The sequence below is a fragment of the Protopterus annectens genome, chromosome 8.part0 (assembly GCF_019279795.1).
Source record: "Protopterus annectens isolate FY-2018-M chromosome 8.part0, PAN1.0, whole genome shotgun sequence".
Taxonomy (NCBI): Eukaryota; Metazoa; Chordata; order Ceratodontiformes; family Protopteridae; genus Protopterus; species Protopterus annectens.
The window spans coordinates 1,337,956,377-1,337,978,696 of NC_056741.1; the positions used below are offsets into that span (position 1 = coordinate 1,337,956,377).

A 22,320-nucleotide genomic window follows, 5' to 3' on the forward strand; every position below is an offset into this window, starting at 1 on the left:
CACGAAAGTTCTGGCTCCAGTGATAGCTTTCTTCAGGCTGAAAGGAATACAAATCTATCCTTATTTGGACGACTGCCTGATTCTGGCTCAAGGAAGGGAAGAGCTTCTTCATCATTTGGAATATGTGATAGCAGTGCTAAGATGCCTAGGGTATTCTGTGAACGAAATAAAGTCCAGTCTAGTACCCTCTCAGGACATGTGCTTTCTGGGTGTGAGACTGAATACAGCATCCCAGATGGCCTTTTTAACCCCGGACAAACAAAAGAGTCTATCCCTTTACTTCCATCAACTATCTCATCAGTCCGTGCTGACTGCAAGGACAGTCCTTCAAGCATTAGGGTTCATGGCATCTTGTATTCTGGTGCTTCCCAATGCCAAACTGCATATGAGGAAGCTACAATGGTATCTCAAAAATGTATGGACACAGCACTGCCAGGATCTGGACACTGTCATTCAAATAATATCTTGCATTCAAAAGGAATTTTTGTGGTGGGCTCAGGAATGTCACCTAAACAAGGGACTCTCTGTGACCCGGCCAGAGGCGAGTCAGATTTTAACGACAGATGCCTCAGACAAAGCTTGGGGAGCTCATCTAAATGGAAAGTGGATACAAAACAAGTGGCCTGTCAGACTACAACATCTACATATCAACATGAAGGAGATGTTAGCAGTCCAGTTTGCATTAATAGCTTTCAAGGAATTACTTCTTCCAGGGCAGGTGTTGATTCTAACAGACAACACAACTGTCATGTGGTACATCAACAAGCAAGGGGGAACGCATTCTTATCCTCTATGCAGGCAAGCAATGATTTTGTGGGAGACTGCTCTCAGTTTACAGCTCAATCTTCAGGCAAGGTTTCTGCCAGGAGCACAGAACTCCTTAGCAGATGTGTTGAGCAGGCAATTATGGATCCCCACAGTGGAAATTGGATCCTCATGTATTTCAGAAATTGACAGTGTCATGGGGAACTCCAGACATAGATCTGTTCGCTTCTCCACTGAACCATCAGCTGCCAAAGTTTTGCACAAAAGGTTTCATCCCACAGCTTGGAGAGTGGATGCTCTTTCTTTCAATTGGAGCAATCTTCATGTGTATGCCTTTCCTCCTCTGCCTCTCCTTCCAAAGGTACTTCTAAAGGTCAGACAGGACAAGCCAAGGATGATTTTAATAGCTCCAGATTGGCCTCGACAGCACTGGTACCCATTATTGAGAAGCCTGGTACGGAAGCCTCCATGGCCTTTGCCTTCGATTCCACACCTGTTGTCACAGCAGGACAGCCATTTGCTGAATGTCAAACTTCACTCTCTTCACCTAACAGCCTGGCATATTCTGTTTTGAACCATAGTGGGTCTCAACTTCCGCAACAAGTTTTGAATGTGATTTTGGAAGCTAGAAGGCCTAGTACAAGGAAAGTGTACGCAGATAAATGGAAGAGATTTTTATTTTGGAGTGCAGCAAAAGATTTTGATGTTTCTGAGCCTAATTTGAGTGTGGCTCTTCAATATCTTACTGAGTTATTGGACAAAGGTTTGTCTTTCTCTTCTATTAAGGTTCATGCTGCAGCAATTTCGCTCACTATGATTGTGACCCACCATTGTTTTCTCATCCTTTGTTCAAGCAATTTCTTAGAGGGGCAAAGAATATAAGACCCCCACGAAGAGCTCCTACTCCTGCTTGGGATCTCAATTTTGTGTTGGAGAAACTCACTCTACAACCTTTTGAGCCTGCAGCTACTTCTGAGTTGAATTTTTATCATGGAAGACTGCTTTTTTGTTGGCAATTACCTCTGCAAGAAGGGTTTCTGAATTGCAGGCCCTTATGGCGGTTGAGCCTTTCTTGATTTTCCATAAGGATAGGGTATCATTACGCACTAATCCTTCCTTTATGCCTAAGGTGGTTTCTAGTGTGGCTTTAAACCAAACTATTCATTTGCCTACTTTTATGCAAATCCCCAAAATAAAGGGAAAAGATTTTGCACACTTTAGATGTACACAGGCAGTTGCGTTATTATTTGGACAGAACTAAAGGGTTCAGGCAGTCTCAGCAGTTGTTTGTTTCTTTTGCTTTGAGTTCTCAGGGCAAGCCTGTGTCAAAACAAACTATTTCTAAGTGGATTGGGTTTTGCATTGCTTTCTGTTATTCCCATCATGGCAAGGAAGTTCCAGCTGGGATTAGGCCTCATTCCACTAGGGCTACTGCCACTTCAACAGCTTTTTTGAGGGGAGTGGCAACCAAGGATATTTTGGAGGCAGCTACTTAGAGTTCAGTGCATACTTTCTCTAGGCATTATCACCTGCCACTTTACTCTAAATCCAGGGCTGGTTTTGCCACTGCTGTTTTGCAGGGCATTTTGGCAGCTCCTGCTTCCTTGTAGTTAGCCATCCTCCTTTACCTCTGCTTTGGGATTCTACCCAAGTGTAAGGACTGCAGCAATGTGAGATGAAGAACATAGTACAGTTTTGTACCTACCATAAATGTAGATGTTCGAAGATCCACATTGCTGCAGTCCAATTTACCCTCCCTCCTTCCCCTCTGCAGTTAGAGGTGGTTGTGTGTGTTGGGTTGTACATATTGTGTATATTGTATATATATTGTACATATAGTTAGTGCAAGGGTGGTTGGTTGGTTGTTTGCTGTCTTTTGGTTTTGACCTTTATTTTTAGGGTCTTCTGACATCTGGGGCAAGAAAAGACTGAGGATATGACGTCTGTCATGCGCATTTGTACCCTGACGTCCTGATGTCAGTCAAATGCGCCTTGACCGACGTCAGCCTTATACTTTGATATTCGGGCCGACCGAGGACAGCGGACTACCCCAAGTGTAAGGACTGCAGCAATGTGGATCTTCGAACATCTACATTTATGGTAGGTACAAAACTGTACTTTCTCCAGGTAGATAGAGGAGAGATGACTACATAGGATCTTGGGGACACATGCTTGACAAATCAAGCACATAGTGTGGTGAGAAGCACCCAAGCAAAAAAGACACTGCTCGTGATAGTCCTTATGGAAAATCTGTCTCCCACACTGACATTTTCCCAGTCTGGATGACATGCAAGTTCAAACCAAAAGAAGAATGAGATGAGAAGGAAACCCCAACGGGGCACTTATCTGAAAATGACTTGCCAACCTTCACAAATAGAGCATTCAGACAGATCAAAGATGGCATTCGGACTGGTGGCAAAGAAATTCTGAGATGTGTACATCTGTACGTCACCTTTATACCTTATGCCATGAGTGGGGAGCATATGTGTGATGCATGATGTCCTTAAAATCCTAAGGCTTTGGTATACTAGCCAGATGTTGGGCTAACCTTGACAGGGGACCCCTTTAGTGAAGAATGCTGCAACAGTGATATGGAAGGACATCTAATGCCACTTTATCCTGACTTTTTTAACACGAGCCTTAACTGTAGTGCAGACAAAGCTTTTCATAATAAAAGCTATTTTTATAGAAGAAAAAAAGATGTGTTCCACAATCTCAGGTTATGATTTGCTGCAATCTAGTAATAAATGTCACATGCTGCACCATCAGGTACATTGCCTTTTATTTTGAAATAATTTGCCCAAGTGTTCTGTCAAGTACAGTGACAAAAATATTCCTAATTTTATTTTATTATAGTGTGAAAAACCTTGTGCTTCATGCCATGCAGACTTTGTATGCAAAGGTGGTGTGATGCAGAAAGCACCTTGACTCATATCTCACACAACCCAGTTTATATGCATGTGACTCAAAAGGTATTCAACTTTTTGTTCTCACTAATTGCACTGTCCATGATGGTTAAAACTCATCTTCTGGTATTTATAAGGTTCAAGCAATTCATGTGCGTGAGAGATGAAATATCAAAGGTGCATCTATAATACAAGCATGTGAAAAGTTTCTAAACTTGGGGCTGAGACATAATGTTGCCCTTAATGTGTTGCAGTGGTATTGGGATATTCTATACAAGATCAAAATGCCCAACAGTGAGATACTCCAAAAGCCTAAATTGCTAAAAGAAAGCTCATTAACTCAAATGCAAAAGTTTGACTGTTCATAGTGCTGCATTAGAACACCTCAGTAACTGTTTAAAATCATTCTGTAGCATGCCTGTCAGTATTTTTTTTTTTTTTTTTTGTATCTTCCATGCTACTAAAAACCAGGTAGATGAAGTACTTCTACATGCCAGCACCAGAGTTCTGACAGTCACTTGGCAGCATCCAGTTGAATATCAGCTGAAATGTTAGCAAACACCTGTGATTCATGTGACTGAAAACAGTGTAACTTATCTAACTTTTGGATACACTTCTGACAGGAAATGGACAGCTGAGTGTGAAACTTGACTGATAATGATTCCTTTCTTCACATTTTACAATGAATAATGAGCGTAGATATACAATATAATGAAGAACTGGGCGTCATCTTGCATGTGATGTATGTATGACTTTCTTATAAAGCACATTCCATGTGCCTACCCCTCCATTATGCTTGCATTTAAACTTAGAAGAAAACAGTATGTGTATCCTGTTGTCTAAAAATGACATAAGCTTTAACTTGGAATATAATAGCAAGTTCTGTGATGCAGAGGTATAAAACCCGGATTACTTTAACAACCTTGGTTTATTTAGCGGCCTACACAGTGGAAGAGATAGCAAGCAAAGAGGAATGATTAGGCAATACATATTTACCTGTCTAGGAAGGAGGGTTAAGCGGACATCTCCAGGGTCCACCGTTTGTTATGGGCTCTCTTGTGGAACCCAAAACCTGCAAAGCTGCTTGTTGCAGGAGCAGAGGCTCTAAGGGATGAATTACTCAAGGAAGGTGGGAGACCCACCTCATGTTGGCTTATTACACATCCTCCCTGAGATGGCCGTGGACATACACACAGGGGAAGTGGGGCCATATTAGAAACTCCTGATATCTCCCCCCATAAGATGAATGACTCCAACCATGCTGGCACTTGACCCTCCCCTGGAGTGGAGCAAATAAGGTCATAGGTATTTCACCTATGGGGGGCACAAATGGGCTAACAGAATGTCTGGAGGAGGGGGAGGCTTGGTGGTCAGAGGGGCTAGAGGCAAAAAATGCCTGGGATGTGAAGGGACTCTTCCCTTTATGGAAAACTGTTTGCTTATAGTTACTTTTATGTCATTTGTTGACATTCTGCACAGTTGGGCTCAGTTTGATATTTTTCAGTTTGACTTTTTTATTTTTTCATCTTTTTTCCCATTTGACCTTTCAGTGTTGGTAATTTTAATTTGGGCTTGTCTTTCAGTCTTATGCTTTGTATTTTTGGCACCATATGTGTGAAATTGAAAAGTTCTATTTTTGAAATACATTTCATGTAATTTGCAAATTGTTTTCCTAAACAGTACTTGTACAGCATAAGGGAATTTTCCACACTCAACATTTTTATGACAGTTTGAGGTACTTGGGTAGCTGATTTAAGTGGTATGGTGATGTCAGAGTACCACAAGTGAGTTATTCACTCTCATGGATATTCTGCTGCAGTCCCTGTGGTCCAGAGTTTCATTCCAGAAAATATTCAAAAGCATAAAACTCTTGGTCCATGTGTAGCTGGATTCAAGTCTAACAGTTAACTTCCAGAGACTCATCTTCGAAGCAGTGTACTACTCTGAAGAGCTAGCTGCCTGAGTGACTGCACAGAAACAGAGAGGTGAACTGTATTGGGAAAAAATATTTTCCTCACATTATAGCAACCTTTAAGATGATTGCATTAAAGGATTGCAGGGAAAAAAGATGTATAGGGATTTTGGGGGAGGGGTGGCTTGGCCCTCACAGGAAGTAAGTTAGTTTTTGATGTGGGTTCCCATGTTGCATGTTGAAAATGTCATTGCATGCCTTTACTTGTGCTTGTGCTTTAGAATGCAGTGCCAAGTGATACATGGCTCCTGAAAACATCTTGGTCAAGCAACAGTGTTTACAAACTCCCTGTTACCTTCAAAATGAAACATTTTGAATCTATAGGACAATGTAAACTTATTCTGGATTGCTCTCAGAAGTATGGGAACATGTTTTTTTGGCACTGTAAAGCCATATCTTACACTAGAGAGCAGAAGGTTTGCCAGCACAGGAGTGTTCACTCTTTTATAACACTTTTTGCAGCTGCATCTTTTACTTTATGGAAGCTATAGTTTGACTCCATGGGAATCATTTACTGTTTGTGGTAGAAAGTGTCTTTGTGCAGAGCTGTTTTGAAAGTAATGAAACCAGTATCACAAATGTGTTTTTAAAATTGGAAACTGTAGGGAGCATAGCTCGGTGCCACAGAGTTGTATCAGAGTTTACTAAAGCCCTGATGAAATTTAGCGAGTTTCTCTAACATTTTCGGTTGCTTTACTTTGAATTAGAATCATACCTCTCAACTGTCCATATTTTTGCAGAATGCCCAGATTTTTGCCTCATATTTTTGGTCTGTTCCTCATAAAATTTGTGGTTTTCTGGCAAATCACTGAGGATTGATGTCACTAAATGACATGAATTTCAGTTTCAGGCTTCATATCCTTCAGAAAATGCGTGCTAATACAAATCCTATTATTCTAGCAACTTTACAAATTTATAAGAGCAATATTTAAAATCTGTCCTATTTTGGGGCATTTACTTCCCCAATTGTTTTGGGCTTTCTCCAGATTTCTTTAGCTGATTTTGAGAGGTATGAATTTTTTAAGAGTGCCTCGGTGATGGCATATCTTCAAAAGGCATGCAGTGTAACATATCCATGGTTTACCTGTGTTCCATCTGTAAGGGTAAAAGTATATTTAATGGAGTCTAAGAAACATCTTATTGCTGTCCGTGTAGATGCCACTTTGCATAACTGGCACTCGGTGTATTAGGAACATCATGGTTTTGAAACTGCAATCCGTGTAGTTACACTGCTGCATATTTATGTTGACTGAAGACATTTTGGTCGTTCATGTTCAATCAGGTGTTGAAGCTAATTTCAAACAGGTATCCCCTCTCCCCCTTTTTAATTTTTTTTTTAAGCTTTACTTAATTTGTAGAGTAGGCTTTGAAAAACATGCCATGTTATTTTTGAACAGGGTATCTTGTGTCCATTGAATGTTTGAGGGCATTTTCAAACTGAAGCTTCCTGTATGTCATGCTGAGAGCTTGGCACCTGAATTTACTTTATATAGATTCCATTAAACGTAAAGTGATTTTTCAGTAACATCCCTTGCATAAAAGTATTTTTTTCTTTTTTTTTTCCCCTTGGGGGGCATCATGTCTTTCTGAAATGCAATGTTTAACAGATACTCCAAGTGGCACATGATCACTGTACACACCAACTTCAGCTTTCACAGTTCATAACCAGAAATGTAGTACTTCACAAAAACTAAATATATGTAGGTAAAACAAGCAAGGTTTTGTTTGAGGTTTACTTCTGAGTAGCAGACAGGCAGTAGCTCATACTTAAAAAAAAAACTAGTGTTGAAAAGAAATGTCTGTATCCGAGAGAGCTATTAGGAAGTGCGATGCTGCCACCCGGAAATAAACCTTAGAAATAAAGGCTTGCTTGTTTCATCCACAGTTTTTACTGTAAAACTCTGTGCTCTATGAAAGAGAGTTGCTGCCACCTGGAGTATCTCTTGTACATTGCATTCTAGATGCTTTTGACAGCAGACAGACATCTTGGGACCACCTAGTCTTCTGATTTCCTAAGGCAGAAAGGCTGCAGAGCAGATCCTGCTCATCTATTCCAACACCATATTTTTTCATCTCGCATAAGAACCGAGTATCAGTTTAAAAGAAGCACATTCTTCAAATGCAGTTTTACTTCACAGCTGCATTAATGGAAACCATTTTGAAAGTAAGGGACAAAATGCAGATGAAGGGGGCTGTACCAGCCTCACATATACACCTGCTACTTCTATAATGTGTTAATGCCTAAAATATTGATCAGGAAAATTGCCCTTGCAGTGACCTCTTTAGAGGAATTTGCATTTTTGATGAACTTGCTGAAAATACTTTTACACACAGCTAGCTATCAAAGAATTGTTTGGCTTCCATAAGAACTGCTTTATGTTCATCTACATTCTTTGCTTCTCTTCCAATGGAACAATTGTATTTATTTTGCAAGTGAGGTCCTACACTACTAGGAGGTTAAGTGACTTTTTCTCAGTCATACAGCTTGCTCTGTTTTAATTACTATTTTCTTATGTAATTGTTTACAATTACATACTTGGCCTCTCATAGCTTTTATTAGTGGCATTGTTCCATATACATTCCTTAAGATTCAACACACTGAGGAGAGATGCCTTACATACTGGAACTTGCTGGAATAGGAGTTCTTTGAAGGACCTCTTTAATCAGATCCTTCTGTCATAGTCTCCATTCCTTAAAGGAGTTCTTCAGACCTTTATTTAGGTAATGCTAAGCAATGAGTAATAACTGTTTTTTTCCACTTCTGAGGACCCTCTTGTTGCCTATGTTTAATATTCATTATTTATTTATTTATTTTATTTATTGACATTTGTTAACCGGGTTAGTCTAGCTGAGCCAGGGGCCTGTTTTCAGTGGAGACCTGAGGAAAAAAGCTCCAGAAATAATACAATTATGATATTTACAAAATATTAAAGTAGGGTCACAGAAGTATAGTACAAGTCAAAAATTTGTGCACAGCAGTACAATGCATAGGTAAAATAAGTTAAGTACAATTTTCAAAATCTGAGAACAGCATATAGCATAGGTCAAATTAAAATGTTTAGAGAATATTACACAAAGGAGTACAGTACGAATACAGTTTGCTAGAGCAAGTACAAGGAGGAAAGAGTTGATGGGGAAAAAGCAGATAAGATGAGAAGAGAGGAGACTAGTTCAGGTGGGGGTTTGACAAGGGCATGATCAAGTCGTCAAGAGGAAAAAGATTGTTATTTCTTAAACCGGTATTTATGCTGAATGCTTCTTATGTTGAGAAGGAGTGAGTTCCAAGAATGGGCTAGAGTATTTATAAAGGGTCTTAATAATGTTTTTGTTCAGTTTGTATAACTGAAGGAGGTGTTTACTGGCAGTATGGAGGTGACGAGGGAGGTTATAGAAGGAGACTAAATTGGAGCTGGAGGGACAGAATGAGGGTTCATATAAGATAGTGTGTAATATGTAGCTGGGGTATAAGTAGCTGTTTGGAGAATTCTGGCCATTGTAGTGACTTAAGGGCAAGACAGTGGTGAGATTTGTAAAGAAGGTTGGCGGCAAATTTGGCAGTTTTGTTAAGTTTGGTCTAGTTTAGTGATGAGATGGTTGAATGTGAGTAAGGACAGGTGCAGCATAATGAAGGGTAGGAGTAGGGCCTGAGGGAGGGTTTGGAGGAGGGTGACAGTAATTTCTGATTATAAAAGAGAAGTCCAAGTTTCTGGTTGGTCTTTCTTATACTTTGTTGAATATGAATATCACATTTTAATTCAACGTCAGTGATAACTCCCAAGTAGTTTAGTATGGGGTTTAGGTTTAATAATGGTGTTGAGAGAGGATATAGAGAGTGGCTTTGTGCTGAGCAAGTGTTTTTTGGGAGGAAGAGAAGGAGTTTTTTTTTTTTTTTTGGATTTAATGAGTTGGTTATCCGAGAAAGCCAGCACACAATCTCCAGTGGAACAATTTATTTAACATACTGGTTTCAGCTGTGTAAGCCTTCATCAGTGTAAAGAATCCAACATAACATCAAGCCGTAAGTACTTCCTATTACATTCTAATTGGTCAACTACAAGCAGTCATTCAACCCCAGAGAAAATAACCCTCCTAACTTGGTAATCCAACTATGATCAAGATTTCGGGACATGACTACTGCGTTTTTGACTATCATTGAAGAGATGCAGTTGGATTCTGGGTGGTTATTGTGTACTATGGATGTAAAGGTGTTGTATACTAGCAGTCCTCATTGGGCAGGTTTAATAGGCTTTTATTTTTTTTTTTGTGGATTTCTGTAGTCTGCCCATGCACCTGCAAACTGTACTTGCGTGCATTTATGGTTTTTGTTTATCAGAGAGCCAGGTTCCACAGAGGAAAAGGTTTGTTGAGTGAGAGCTAGTAGATCAGGGATGTTGTATGCGGATGTAATGAGGGTGGAGTCAGCATACTGTAGAAGTGTAGAGAGGTTAGTAGCAGAGTGACGTTTTCGTGAATATATTAAACAGGAGGGGGCCCAGAATTAATCCTTGGGGAACTCCAGTATTAACAGGGAGGAATGGAGAGAGGACAGTTTGTCAGCAGAGGGATTGCTGCCTGCTGGAGAGATAACTAAAGAACCAGTTGATGGAGGAGGTAGAGAGATGTAGGTCTGAGAGTCTAGTTAGAAGTTTAGAATGAGAGAGAGAGAGTATCAATGGCTTTTGAAAGATCGAGGAAAGGACTGGAGGTGAGATTGTCACTGGCTTCAGCTATTTGGGTAAATGATAGTAATGCAGTAGAAGTGCTATGGTTGGGCCTAAAGCCATGTTGGGTAGGAGTGAGGAGATTATCGAAAGGGTGTTTGAGTAGCTGAACATGGATGCACTTTTCCAAGATTTTAGATAGGGGGACAGGATAGCAATTGGTCTAAAGTTAGAGGGATCTGTAGCGTTGTCACCTCTGTGAAGAGGGATAGTATAGAAGGATTTACAAATGTCAGGGACCAGGGCTTCTTTGGTGGAATGGTTAATAAGAATAGAGACAGGGGATGATGGATTGTGCAGTTATTTTTAGGAAATGAGTGGGTAGTTCGTCTGCTGAGGGAGAGCAGGGTTTGTTTGTTAAGGAGAAATTTAATTGTAGTAATTGGGACTGGTTGGAAAGAAACATTTGGGAGTTTTGTGTTGGGGGTAGTGGAGGTGTGGAGTGAGATGTACTGTTTTGTGTATTAAGTGTGAGGTTTTGAATAATTTCTATGAAATAGTTAAGGAGAGAGGCAGTTTCAGAAGCAGTGTTTGAAAAGGGGTTGGCAGTAGTGGGGTTGCCTGGGTGGAGTAGGTTGTTAATGGTGGTCCAGAATTTTTGTGTTTTTTTCTGTGGGCTACTTTGATTAGAGGAATAAAAAGCTCTCTTGTATTTGACAAGTTTTTAGTCCTCTTTCTAATCTCTCTGTATGTCTGCAGTAAGAGAGGGGACTTTTTTAACCTAGATTTCCAGGAAGAATCTCTTTACTACATGATTGAGCGGGTTTGTTTTATTAGCCAGGAGGCGTAGTTGGATTTGATTCTGATTTTTCTGGACAGAGCAACAGAATCAAGTGTGTAAAGGAAAATCTTATTGAAGGAATTTACTGCCTCATTGAGAGGGAGATGATAGAGGAAGGACCAATTAATGCAAGCTAGTTTGGAGTTGTGTCTTGGTTGAAGTGGGTAAGGTTCTGTCATACCCTGTAAGTAGGGTTTTTAGGTGAGTGTTGGGTGAATCTGTGTATGAAGGTTGGAGAGTGGTCACTCAATGAGTTGAGAAGTATATCGGGATTATGACAGAGGTGAGGAACTGAAGTAAGGATCCAGTCAAGGATGGGTCCAGATGAGTTTTTGTTTATTCTAGTAGGGGTGGAGATGTGTTGGTGAAAACCATGAAGGTTAAGGTGATGGGTATGGGATGAGTGGGGACAGTGTAGTCCAGTCTATATTAGTGTCTCCAAGTGTGATAGTTTCATAAGGGATATGGTGAGTGATACAGGACAGGAAGTTCTCTAGGATGGGAATATTATTGCCAGAGGGAAGGTATATAGAGATTATGGCAGTTTTTTTGTGAGGGTTGAGGTGGCAATTTATAATGAACATTTCAGCAGGTGAGAAGCAGGGAATAGAGATTGAGAGATGGGACAGGTTAAGTAGCTCAGAGTAGAGGATAGCAACCTCTCCTCCCAGTTTATTAGTTCTGTCTGAGGGAAAGATGTTATAACCTGGAGGTGGGATTTCTGTATTAAGGATGTGAGGTTTCAGCCGAGTTTCTGATAGGGCAAGAATGTGAGGAGATGTGTTAGATATCCAGGAGTGCAGGTCTGTTACTTTATTTACAATACTTTGAATATTTAGAGAGAAGATTTTGAGAGATTTGTAACGGGAATTACTGGTAGGAAGGGTAAGTGAGGGGGAGGGGTATAAGTAGTAATATTGTGCAAGGAAGAGGTGGGAGGCCCTGGGTTGGGGTGGATGCCTCCATCCAAAAGAAGAGTGTGGAAGAAAGTGAGAAGAGTTAGTTCAGGGTAGTAGAAAATCTGTTTCTGACCAGAGGAGAGAGATGATTTAAAATAAGTAGGAACTTTGAAGCGGTCATATGGTGAAATAGGGAAGAGAGATGGTGCGATTAATTGTGGGCAAGAGATAGTATGAGTGTTAGGAGTATAGGGGAGAGTAGGTGAGGGGGATTGATAGTAGACTGATGAATGGTTAGAGGTTGTTGGAGAGAGAGGGAGAGAGAGATGGTGAAGAGAGAGAGTGGCCACTTGACCGGAGAGTAAGTAGGGAGAGGGAAGAGTGGTAGATGAGTCAAGAATGCAGTGAATAAAAGTAGTGAAAGCAGAAAGAGTGCGACTAGAAATGAAAAGTAGAAGTTAGTGAGGAGGGGAAGCGGGAGTAGTGAGAATGCAAGGGAGGAGAGGTAGGTGGGAGTGGTTATAGGAGTGAAGCAGGTGTTAGATTAGTTAGAGGGTGATTGGTTGGATAGGAGGAAGGGGTGTGGTGTGTAAGAGTATATATGTAAAGAAAGTGGGGGTGAGTGGAATGGGGCTAGGTAGGAGAGCAGATGGCGCCTGAGCTAAGCGAGGGCGAACGGAGTGGACAGAGCCAGGAGCAAAAGATCGCTATGCTTCAAAAATATATATATTAGCGAGACTTGCACTTAGGTTTATCAGTGAGGGGAACAGTGTTTAGAGTGGAGAGATTAGGTGAGTAAAGACAGATGTTGATAATGTATGAAGTGAACCCTTGGTTTAGAAAAGAGGGGAAACCGGCAGCAAAGTCTTAGCCTTTAGCACACTTTCCTGAAGTTAGTTAGGTGCCAGTGATACAGAGACTAGGGGGAGAAAGAGATGCACACTCAGTGGGGGTGGAAGAAAGGTGGTGGTGGTAGGGGTTAGTGAGCCGAGAAATGTGTGCATGCCACAGCCTAGTTTAATTCGCAAAAAAAAGACAAAAAATGTTAACACCAGGGGAGGAAGAAGCAATTGGGACATATACATATAGCTTGTGATGGTGTTTTTCTTTTGTTTGTTTCCTGCTATCCTTGGCTAGACAGCAATCCTTGTATCACTTTCAAGGTCAGTAGATAGAATCAGTCAGGTGTGGGGGGATTGAGGTCACTTTTCCATGTAGGTGATGACTGTAAAATAAGAGATGTAATGACAGGTAATGAGCTTAGAGTGGTAAAAAAAATCCTCTAGATGAGAGAGCAATTAATGGAGGTGTACTGAATATTAGGGGCAAGCAGAAAGAATGAAATAGAAAGCAAAGGATTGTGAGAGACCGAGAAGAGTGAAAGTTGCTGGATGATGAGAAAGAGAAAAGGTAGAAGGCCTGGAGACAGGATTCCCGGGTTTGCAGGGAGCAGTAGAAAGGGAGGACAAGCCTAGTGAGGCTTGATGAGCTAGAAAGGATAGTAGCGTAGTTTACAGCACAGACCTGGAGAAAGGGGCTTTTAAGTAGGTACTGGGAGGGGAAAAATCACACAGGTAATAGAATAATGATCAAGGGAAGCATGTGTTTACTCTGACATTTGGAGTGTCCAAAAGTAAGAGAACACAAAACATAGTAAGGTCAGGGACGCTAGCATTTAGCCAAGATGGAATAAGCAGAAGGAAGAGAGAGAGTGCACTTCCCAGTACCCAAATACTACATGCAAAAATTCTACAATATAAACCGATTATACCTTCTAATTATACAGCATTAACAGTAAACAAGTAAACAGCAGTTATTAAAGTACAGATTTGAAGAAAGGGGCCTTTAAGTAGGCATTGGGAGGGGAGAAAGCACACTGGTAAAAGCAGAATGGTCAAGGGAAGGCGAGCATTACTCTCAAAATTGGAATAGGCAAAAGGAATAGAGAATACAGAACATAGTAAGGTCAAGGGATGCCAGTGTTTAGTCAAGCAGAAATAAGCAGAAGGAAGAGAGAATGCAGTTGCCAGTACCCAAATACTACATACAGAATTTCTGCAATATAAACAGCTTATGCCTTCCAGTTGTACAGCAAAACAGTAAACAAGCATGCAGCAGTTAGTAAATCAGACAAGATTCAGCATTTTTCAGCAGTTAATACACATTGTTAGGTTTTAACATAAATCATCCGCGGTGGTGGTGCTGCGGTAGCGTTGTCGCCTCACAGCAAGACGTTGTCCCATTCGATTCTCAGCCAGAGCATCTTCTGTGGAGACATGCGTGAATGGGTGTACCTTCGTTGAAGGTTGTGCGTTAGGGCCAGCAAGTAAAAATCAACTGCCAATTATTAGCGGACCAGAGTTCCGCTGTGGCGACCCCTAACTGGGAAAAGCCGAAAGACACAACAAATGAAATCAAGCAATCCGCTAAAGATTAGTGACGGTACTATCCAACAAACAAGTTAAATGGGTAGCTTCTCTGAGAGTCTTCACACTGGTAGATACAGTGATTAAACTGTGACATCACTATGTATTGTGCCATGGAGGAAGTAGTCTGTGGGTTTGGGGGTGTCACAATGATCTGTTAGAGGAAGTAGTCTTTCTCATGCGATAACCTTTCTTGATTAGGCCAGCGAATGACCTTTATTTGGTGTCATTTATAGGAAGAAAATAATTCTAGGAATTCTTGGATCACACAAGCCTGCTGTTGATCTGCAGCTCCTCATCCATTGCATTCATCCCACAATTAAGGTGGACCCAAATGTATCCCTTTAAGAGGGGGAGGCTTTCACCATTCTTGCAGGGGAGGGGCAGTGCTTTTCTGCTCTGTTATACAAGAACCAAAGAGCAAAGATTTTAGCAGATGGGTTAGTCTTCATTTCATAGAAGCCAGTCATCTTTCCTTAATTCACAGAATTGTGCCATATACTGACATCACATTGTCCACTGCCAAAGGCATGTATGGGGCATGTGCAGGATGTCTCTCACCTTGAATTCTTGTAGTATTGTTGGTCTTATTAAAATCCCTGGACTCCAGCAGAGGGCACATAGGCTGTAGCAAGACCCCTCATCCTTCCCTTTGAATGGGAGGACTGGTCTGTAACTTCGTCTCCCTCTTGTTCTTGGTTGACCAGGTTCATCCCACTAGGCCAGTGTCCTCTTTTCAGGGGAGACCTGAGGTTGTATTCATACTAACTAGGGGAAATTTGACTAGGGCACCAGGGAACTTGCCACACAATTTTTCTATAAGAGCCATGAGTTCTTTTTCATTCATCTTTGCTACCAGCAAATTAAGCACATGGGACCTTTGTTTAATGCCTCATCTGAAGGACTGTACACCCAGATGTGCAGCCACACACTCCTTTTGCTGCACTGCTATTGGAAAATTTAATCCAAGTGCCTGAACTGAGAATAAACCTTCAGCCTTGAGACACTAGCTTGAGCATGTTCCCACACTTGGGTTGCTGGCAAAGCGAATGATCATGCTTCCTTGCAGATACAGATCAGCATTTTGATTTTTTAAAATTCTATTTTTATGTAACTTGCTGTCTCATACATCCCTATACCCTCTTCACATTTTAAGTTAGCATGTGGTTGGACATGCTAGTATTACAAACTATGTGGGTGAATTGTTTTGGATCTATAGTCTGTTTTTTTGTGATGATGATGCAGTATAATAAAATCCCTTAACAGTCAATAATACATGCTTTTGCTTATTGTATGGAGTTACCTTTGCAACTGTAGTTTCTTATTTGTGTAATAAATGGTCAAATATCACATTAAAGGTGATTGTGCTTGCATCTTTGAAGTAACTTCCTCCTTCACTTCTGACTGTCTGCATTTGTTTCATTGCTGAGATACAGCTGCATAGACGGTATTTATCAGATTCATTTAATAGTGATGTTTTTATCTGCAGTGTCAGTGAAGTGACCAGTGCATCTCTTGTTTGGTTCAGTGCAGCTAGAACCTCAAGCCAATGGCTGGACTACTGGGTACGCCAGAGACTACTCTGGTGGAGAAAGGTAAGTCGTTGTGAAATACATGTTCCTGATTATTATTCTAGACTCTTTGAGAAGTGAGGTGACTCAGGAATATATTTAATATTTAGACTGATCACTCTATTTCTGGAATGTTTTGTGCTGAATATTATATTTTAAATGTCTTTGATTTCATTATTTTCATCCTTTAGTTTGCAATAGGTCCATCAAAATTTATAAGCTCCGACTATCAGGACAACGAGGGTAATAAAGGGACTGCTTTATATTACAATTTTCCATCAGGGAAGGAGCCAGTAGAAGTAATCCTGAATCTGGGTAACAGACAGCTGCTTCAGGTTCATCACGGAAACGGAACAAAGATACAGGTAGTGTCAAAGTTATAGATTGTAGATTGCCAATATGCAAGATCATTTTTCCCCATTTTTAGCATTTGGCGAGTCTCACTTTGTTCAACTATAAAATAAAGTACAAGTGAAAGAAATCTAAATCTGGTATTCTTTAATACATTCAGTACTGCAAGACTGTATTGTGCATGCTTCTCCATTGCTGTTATATATATAGTACCAGCTAACAATGTTGCTGATGTGGTGTGATATACATCAGCTATGAACAGCCTTTTAACATTCTCCACAAACCCAGTAGATGTCCAGCAATCTCTGCTTTCCTCAGTAAATATAACCCATCTATACAACATAGATCTTTGTACCAAAACCAACTTAATACCACCAAACCTAATAACGAGTTTGGTGTCTCCCTCATCTCTCATGTTTCAAAACTGTAGAACACACTTCCCTCATACCTAAGAGGTGAATTTTGTAACACTGACCAATTCAGCATTACCCCTTCCAGTAAGCAGCTAATTACCTCCAAATACACCTTATCACATTCATGTATATATATTCCAACCTTTATTCCTCTCTTCTGTTTGTATCTGTTGATCTCTTTTTATCCCACAGTCACTAACTCAACTAGAACTTGCAACCTTCCATTTCACAGTGACCTCTTCCTATACCATCTTGCTGCTTAATCACACGATCAGTAAGCTAACCATATCCCTGCTCATTGTAATGTATCCGTGCACAGAGAACTATATACTACCTTTCTTTCAGCTTGTTACTTTTCACAGCCTGTTCTGTATACACATTCCATATTGGAAATCAAATTGTTAGTATTTACTTCTTTATACATCTCTTTATATGTATATGCAGCCTCTGCTATTCTTTATAAATGCAGCAATATGTATATGGCATTGTCATGCTTTTCTGTATCTCAGCCTCAAAATCAATATGAAAATATTATATTCAATCTGTGTATTTCTGTTGGTGTACTGTGCACTTTTTATACGTTTAATTACCTTGGTTTACAACTATTTGTTGAGCTTTTCTCCCCAGGACTCCTCTGAAAAATGGCTCAGCTGGACTATCCCAGTCAACAAATGTCAATAAAACCAAGTTGCACTTCAGCAGTGACATGTTGTTTTTCAGCACTGACTCTAATGATATAAGGTGACAGAATAGTACCAAGGATGTCCCTTATATTCACTGCTGTAGTATTCCTAACTATATGGAGTTCTGTAACAGAAATCCACTGTCCATCCAGTCTTCCAAAGACATCTGAATTTAAAAGGTATGCCGAACATCACCATATGTTCCCTGCAATAACGTAGGGCATAAAAATTACGTTCAGGCCTACCAAAACAGAACTACTTTGCCGCCAATCTGAACGTGTCTTTTACACTGTTGGTCTGTTTCCCTGCATCCATTTTCTGCCAGCTGAATGCATTTACATTCTCCAGTGACTTCCTACATCTGTTTGCTGTTTTTGCAAGTTGTGCCCAGTTGAGGATTTTGTTTTTTCTTGTTTTTTTGTGTTCCTTGGAGTTAATGTCATCCAGGAAGGGTAAATGCCAGTGTGGGAGACTGATTCCCCATAGACACTGCCATGACAAGTCTTTTTTTACTTCGGTGCTTCTCATGACCGTATGTCTTGTTCCATTTATCAGGAGTTTGTCCCAAAAACCCTTCACAGTAGACTCTTGCCCTTCTTTGCATTTTGAGATTCAGTATCTTAAGCTGCTTGTTAAAGATACAATGGAAGGAATCTCCCACCCCCGAGGGTCAGCCATTAGGGAAGAAGGTGAAAAGGTACAGCTGGAATCTTCCACTGTCCATCCTCTGCCAAGTGTTTCTCCTGAGGTCATTACGTACCCGGAGGCTCGTCTGGCTGTGGTGTTGGATTTCTCTGCCGTGACCATGTTGGAGGCTGTTGAGGATCCTGCTGGCGGGGCATTCGAAGAGTCTTTGTACAGGCATCCATCTCCGATGTTCAGAGGGAACCACAGTTGATTTTTTTTTTTTTTCTGAGGAGCCTATTGGAGTTCCTCAGTTTTTAGTTGGGGAAGAAGTTCCCTGCTACAGTTCTTGACTGTCGGTCCTGGATCTGAGCCTTCTCAGGACGTTCCCTTAAAAAAGAAACAAAAAATTAAACATGTTTCTTCTATTCCTAGGGATCCACAAAGTGAGTGGAAGGCTTTTACTCTGTGGTTAGTTTCTGCCTTAATATCCTTAAAGCCTCTTCATGGAGTTTCAGTTCCTGCTCCTCCTCCTTGGTCCTCTACTCCTCCTTAAAAGGCCTAGAGACCAGGATTCTTCTGATGATGAGTCTGATTTTGCTGACTAATCCCTAACTTATTCTACTCAAATTCCTTCTTTAGACTATGGGTCAGAAGAGGAAGAACCTATTAATCCTGATGTTCCTTTTGAGGAAGTTTCCTTTGGGGACATTCTAGAATGATGGATTTTTTTTTAAGTGGATTGTTCTCAGGTCTCTGATATCCATAAGAGATACTATGAGTTGTTTCAGTTGGACTCTCCTAACCCTGCGCCAAGAAGCCTGATAGTTTTTTATAGGGTTGCTGACTATTCTTTTTTATATAAATGTCCTGCTGCTGACCCCTTGATCGTGTGTCTGTAGCCTCTGATAAGCCATCTGAATTGCTTCCTTCACCAAAGTTACTGCCTTCTGACAAGGACAGCAGAACTATGGACAGACAGACTGGGCAAAAAGATTTACACTTTAAATAGCCCTAAAAGCTAGGGTAGTAATTATCAGACCCATATGTCTAGGTGTATGTTGACTCTTCTTTCCCAGGCCTGTCAACTTATTTCTGATTTTTCAGACTGTGAGGGTAAAACTTCTGTTCTTTCCTTGCTAGGGATTTTCTCTCAGGTTGTTCGTCCTTCTAATAAATTTTGTTATGAAGTGGCGGATGTCTCTTCTAGGGCTGCTGTTTTTGGTTCAGTTATGTGGGGGGTATTCTTGGCTTAGGCTTCAACCTCTGCCTGATGATATTAAAGCTATGTTGATGGATGCTTCTCTGGATCCCAAACTTTTGTTTGGGAAGCTGCTGGTTTAAGTCCCTTCAGGATAAGGGTAAGGCCCTATGGAAGCTTAAATAAGAGATTGTTTTTCTTGTGTGTGAATTTCAGAGAAACTACCCTGCTTAAGCCTTCCTTTGTTCACCAGTAATCCTTTTGTTCTACTACAGGTAAGAAGAGTGGCAAACGGGCTCCTCCTGTTAAGGCTACTCAATTTTCGGGGACACCAAAACCTTATTTTCTACACAAACCAGATGCTGTGTGACTATCCATCCCTTCCCATCCTTACTCATCTTTCTCTTTGCCTTTCTGTTTTGGTTTGGCTTCAGATCACTCAGGGATTCCTAGGTTCTGTCGATCATTCATCAAGGGTTCTTCATGGAGTGGAAATCCCATCTTCCTTTTATGGGCATTCCTCAGCCTCCTCTGGAACATCTTTCCTTTTTACCAGAGGTGGTTCAAGATCTGTTGTCTCAGGGTACTATTCAAGAGGTGCCTGTGCCCTAAAGGGGGAAAGGGTTCTACACCCGACCATTTCTAATGGCCAGAAAAGAGGGCACTTGGAGACCTATTCTAGATCTTTCATCTAAACACTTTTCTAAAGGTACCTTCCTTTCGGATGTTGTCCCTTCAGATTCCGTTTCCTTTCTTGCTCCCTCAGGCCTATATGATGTCTCTGTAGCTCAAGAATGCTTATCTCTATATTGTGATCCAAGCTCTTTTCAGGAAGTTTTTGCATTTCTCTGCTTCCTGTCATCTTCAGTTCTCTGCTTTGCCCTTTGGACGTTCTACTGCCCCAGGCGTGTTTACCAAATGTCTTGCTCCTGTGACTGCCTTTTTCAGACTTCAGGGAATCCAAATTTTTCCTTGGACAACCTGTTGATTCAGGTGTCCTGTCCAGGGGTACCTTTTGCAAAATCTTAGTTTTGCCATATCCTTTGTTCAGAGCCTGGGGTTTACTATAAATTTCAAAAAGTCTTCTCTGAGTCATTCTCAGGATCATGTTTTTCTGGGTTGCAGGATTCAGACTGTGCCAGTGCTTGCATCTCTGCCCCCTCCAAAGGCTTTAACTCATTTCTTCACACCGTCCTTCCTCTGGCTTCCATTACTGCTAGGGAGCTTCTGAGAGTTCTGGGTTTCATGGCATCCACCTTTCTAATGCTTCCTCTAGCGAAACTTTATATGAGAAAGTTTCAGTGGTTTCTGAAGTCAGTGTGGCTTCAACATTTTCATCCTCTAGAATTTGTAGTTCCTCTCCTTCCTCTTCTTTGGTGGATTCAGCAGTTGTCTCTGAATCCAGGGATCCCTTTTCACCCCCCTCTTCCCTCTCAGGAATTGTTCAGACATGTCAGACATGGGACGGGGTGAGTGACTTTTGGCTCCCTAAATGTACAGGGGGCGTGTTCACCTTATCAGCAGAAGGAGCACGTCATTGTCAAAAGAGATGAGAGCTCTTCTGCTGGCTCTTCAGGCCTTTCAGTCTCTTTTCTCCAGGGCCTCTGAAGGTTTTCACACACAATACCACAGTGATGTGGTACATCAACAAGCAGGGTGGGATGAGATCTCATCTTTGCTGGTTGGCACTTCTGCTATGGGATCTTGCTGTCAAGTGACTCTTCAGGCAGTTTATATCCCTTCCAGTCCGAACATTGTGCCAGACACTCTGAGCAGGTCATTAACTCAGTCCCACGAATGGATGCTTCACAGAGATGTGCTTCTGGACATTATCCACCAGTGGGGTATTCAAGTGGATCTTTTTGCCTTCCCTCTGAACAGATAACATATTCTGTTTTGTGCCAGAGTCCCATGTTCTTTGGTATGGAAGGTGGACACCCTGTCATTCTCTTGGAAGGGAATGTCTCTTTATTCCCTCCCATTCCGAAAGTCCTGTTCAAAATTCAACAGGATGCTCCCAAAAATCTTGTTGGTGACTCTCTTGACCACAACAGCACTGGTTCCCTCTTCTGCATCTAGCCAGGGGCAATCACAAGTTACCTCACAGAGTGGATCTAATCACACAAGACAAGGGATCTCTTATCCATCCCCACCTGTACATGCTTCAACTGACATTGTGGGTGATAGGATTTTGATTCCTCATAGATACCTTTTTTTCTGAGGATGAGCTGCAAGTCCTGCAGGAGGCCAGGAAACCTACGACTAGGAAATCCTGCTTATCCAAATGGAAGAGGTTTTCTTTTGGTGTCTTTCGTAACCTGGACCCCACTTACTGTGGATGCTGCTTTGGTTCTCTTATTTGCGAGTTGCTTAATGCTAGTTCAGCCTATTCTTCTATTAAGGCCCACCTATCGGCTATCTCTTTGTCTCCTCCTTTAGCTGCTAGATTGGAGGTGAAACAATTTATTAAAGGTGTCCTTAATATTAGACCTCCCAGGAAGCCTATTCCTCTTCCCTGGAATCTTAATTTTGTTTTGTAGAAGCTGACTCGAGCTATTTTTGAGCCTGCTGCTTCAGCTTCTTTGCAACATTGTTCCTGGAAAACTGTTCTCTTGTTAGCACTTCTGCCAGGTGGGGGTCTGAGTTACAGGCCCTTATGGCTTGTCCTTTTTTGATTTTTTTCATGAGGACAGTGTGTCCTTGTGCACTAACCCTTCTATTATGCCGAAGGTGGTTGAGCTATCACTTAATCAGCCTATTAATCTGCCTATTTTTCTCCCTTTTCCACAAACTAACAGTGAGAGGGTGCTAGGCAACTTGGGGTTTATTTGGATATGACCGAGGCTGTTAGGAAATTTGATCAGTTGTTTCTTTTCATTCTAGATCTTTGGGACTTGCTGTATCCAAGCAAACTGTTTCTTCTTGGATTTCTAAGTCTGTTTCCTTTTCTTACAGTTTTCTTGGCAAGAGCCTTCCTTTTTCAGTTAAGGCTTATTCTACTAAAGTT

The 22,320-nt window shown here is 41.2% G+C and overlaps 1 protein-coding gene across 1 annotated transcript in view; it reads left to right on the top strand.

Moving 5' to 3' along the window:
• POLG2 (DNA polymerase gamma 2, accessory subunit) overlaps positions 1–22,320 on the top strand; it is a gene marked incomplete in the record, with an annotated part of 565,932 nt that overhangs the window by 221,009 nt on the left and 322,603 nt on the right. The window contains 2 exon segments of the mRNA XM_044080883.1: positions 15,960–16,065; positions 16,233–16,406. Coding sequence (XP_043936818.1) covers positions 15,960–16,065; positions 16,233–16,406 — 280 coding nt within the window.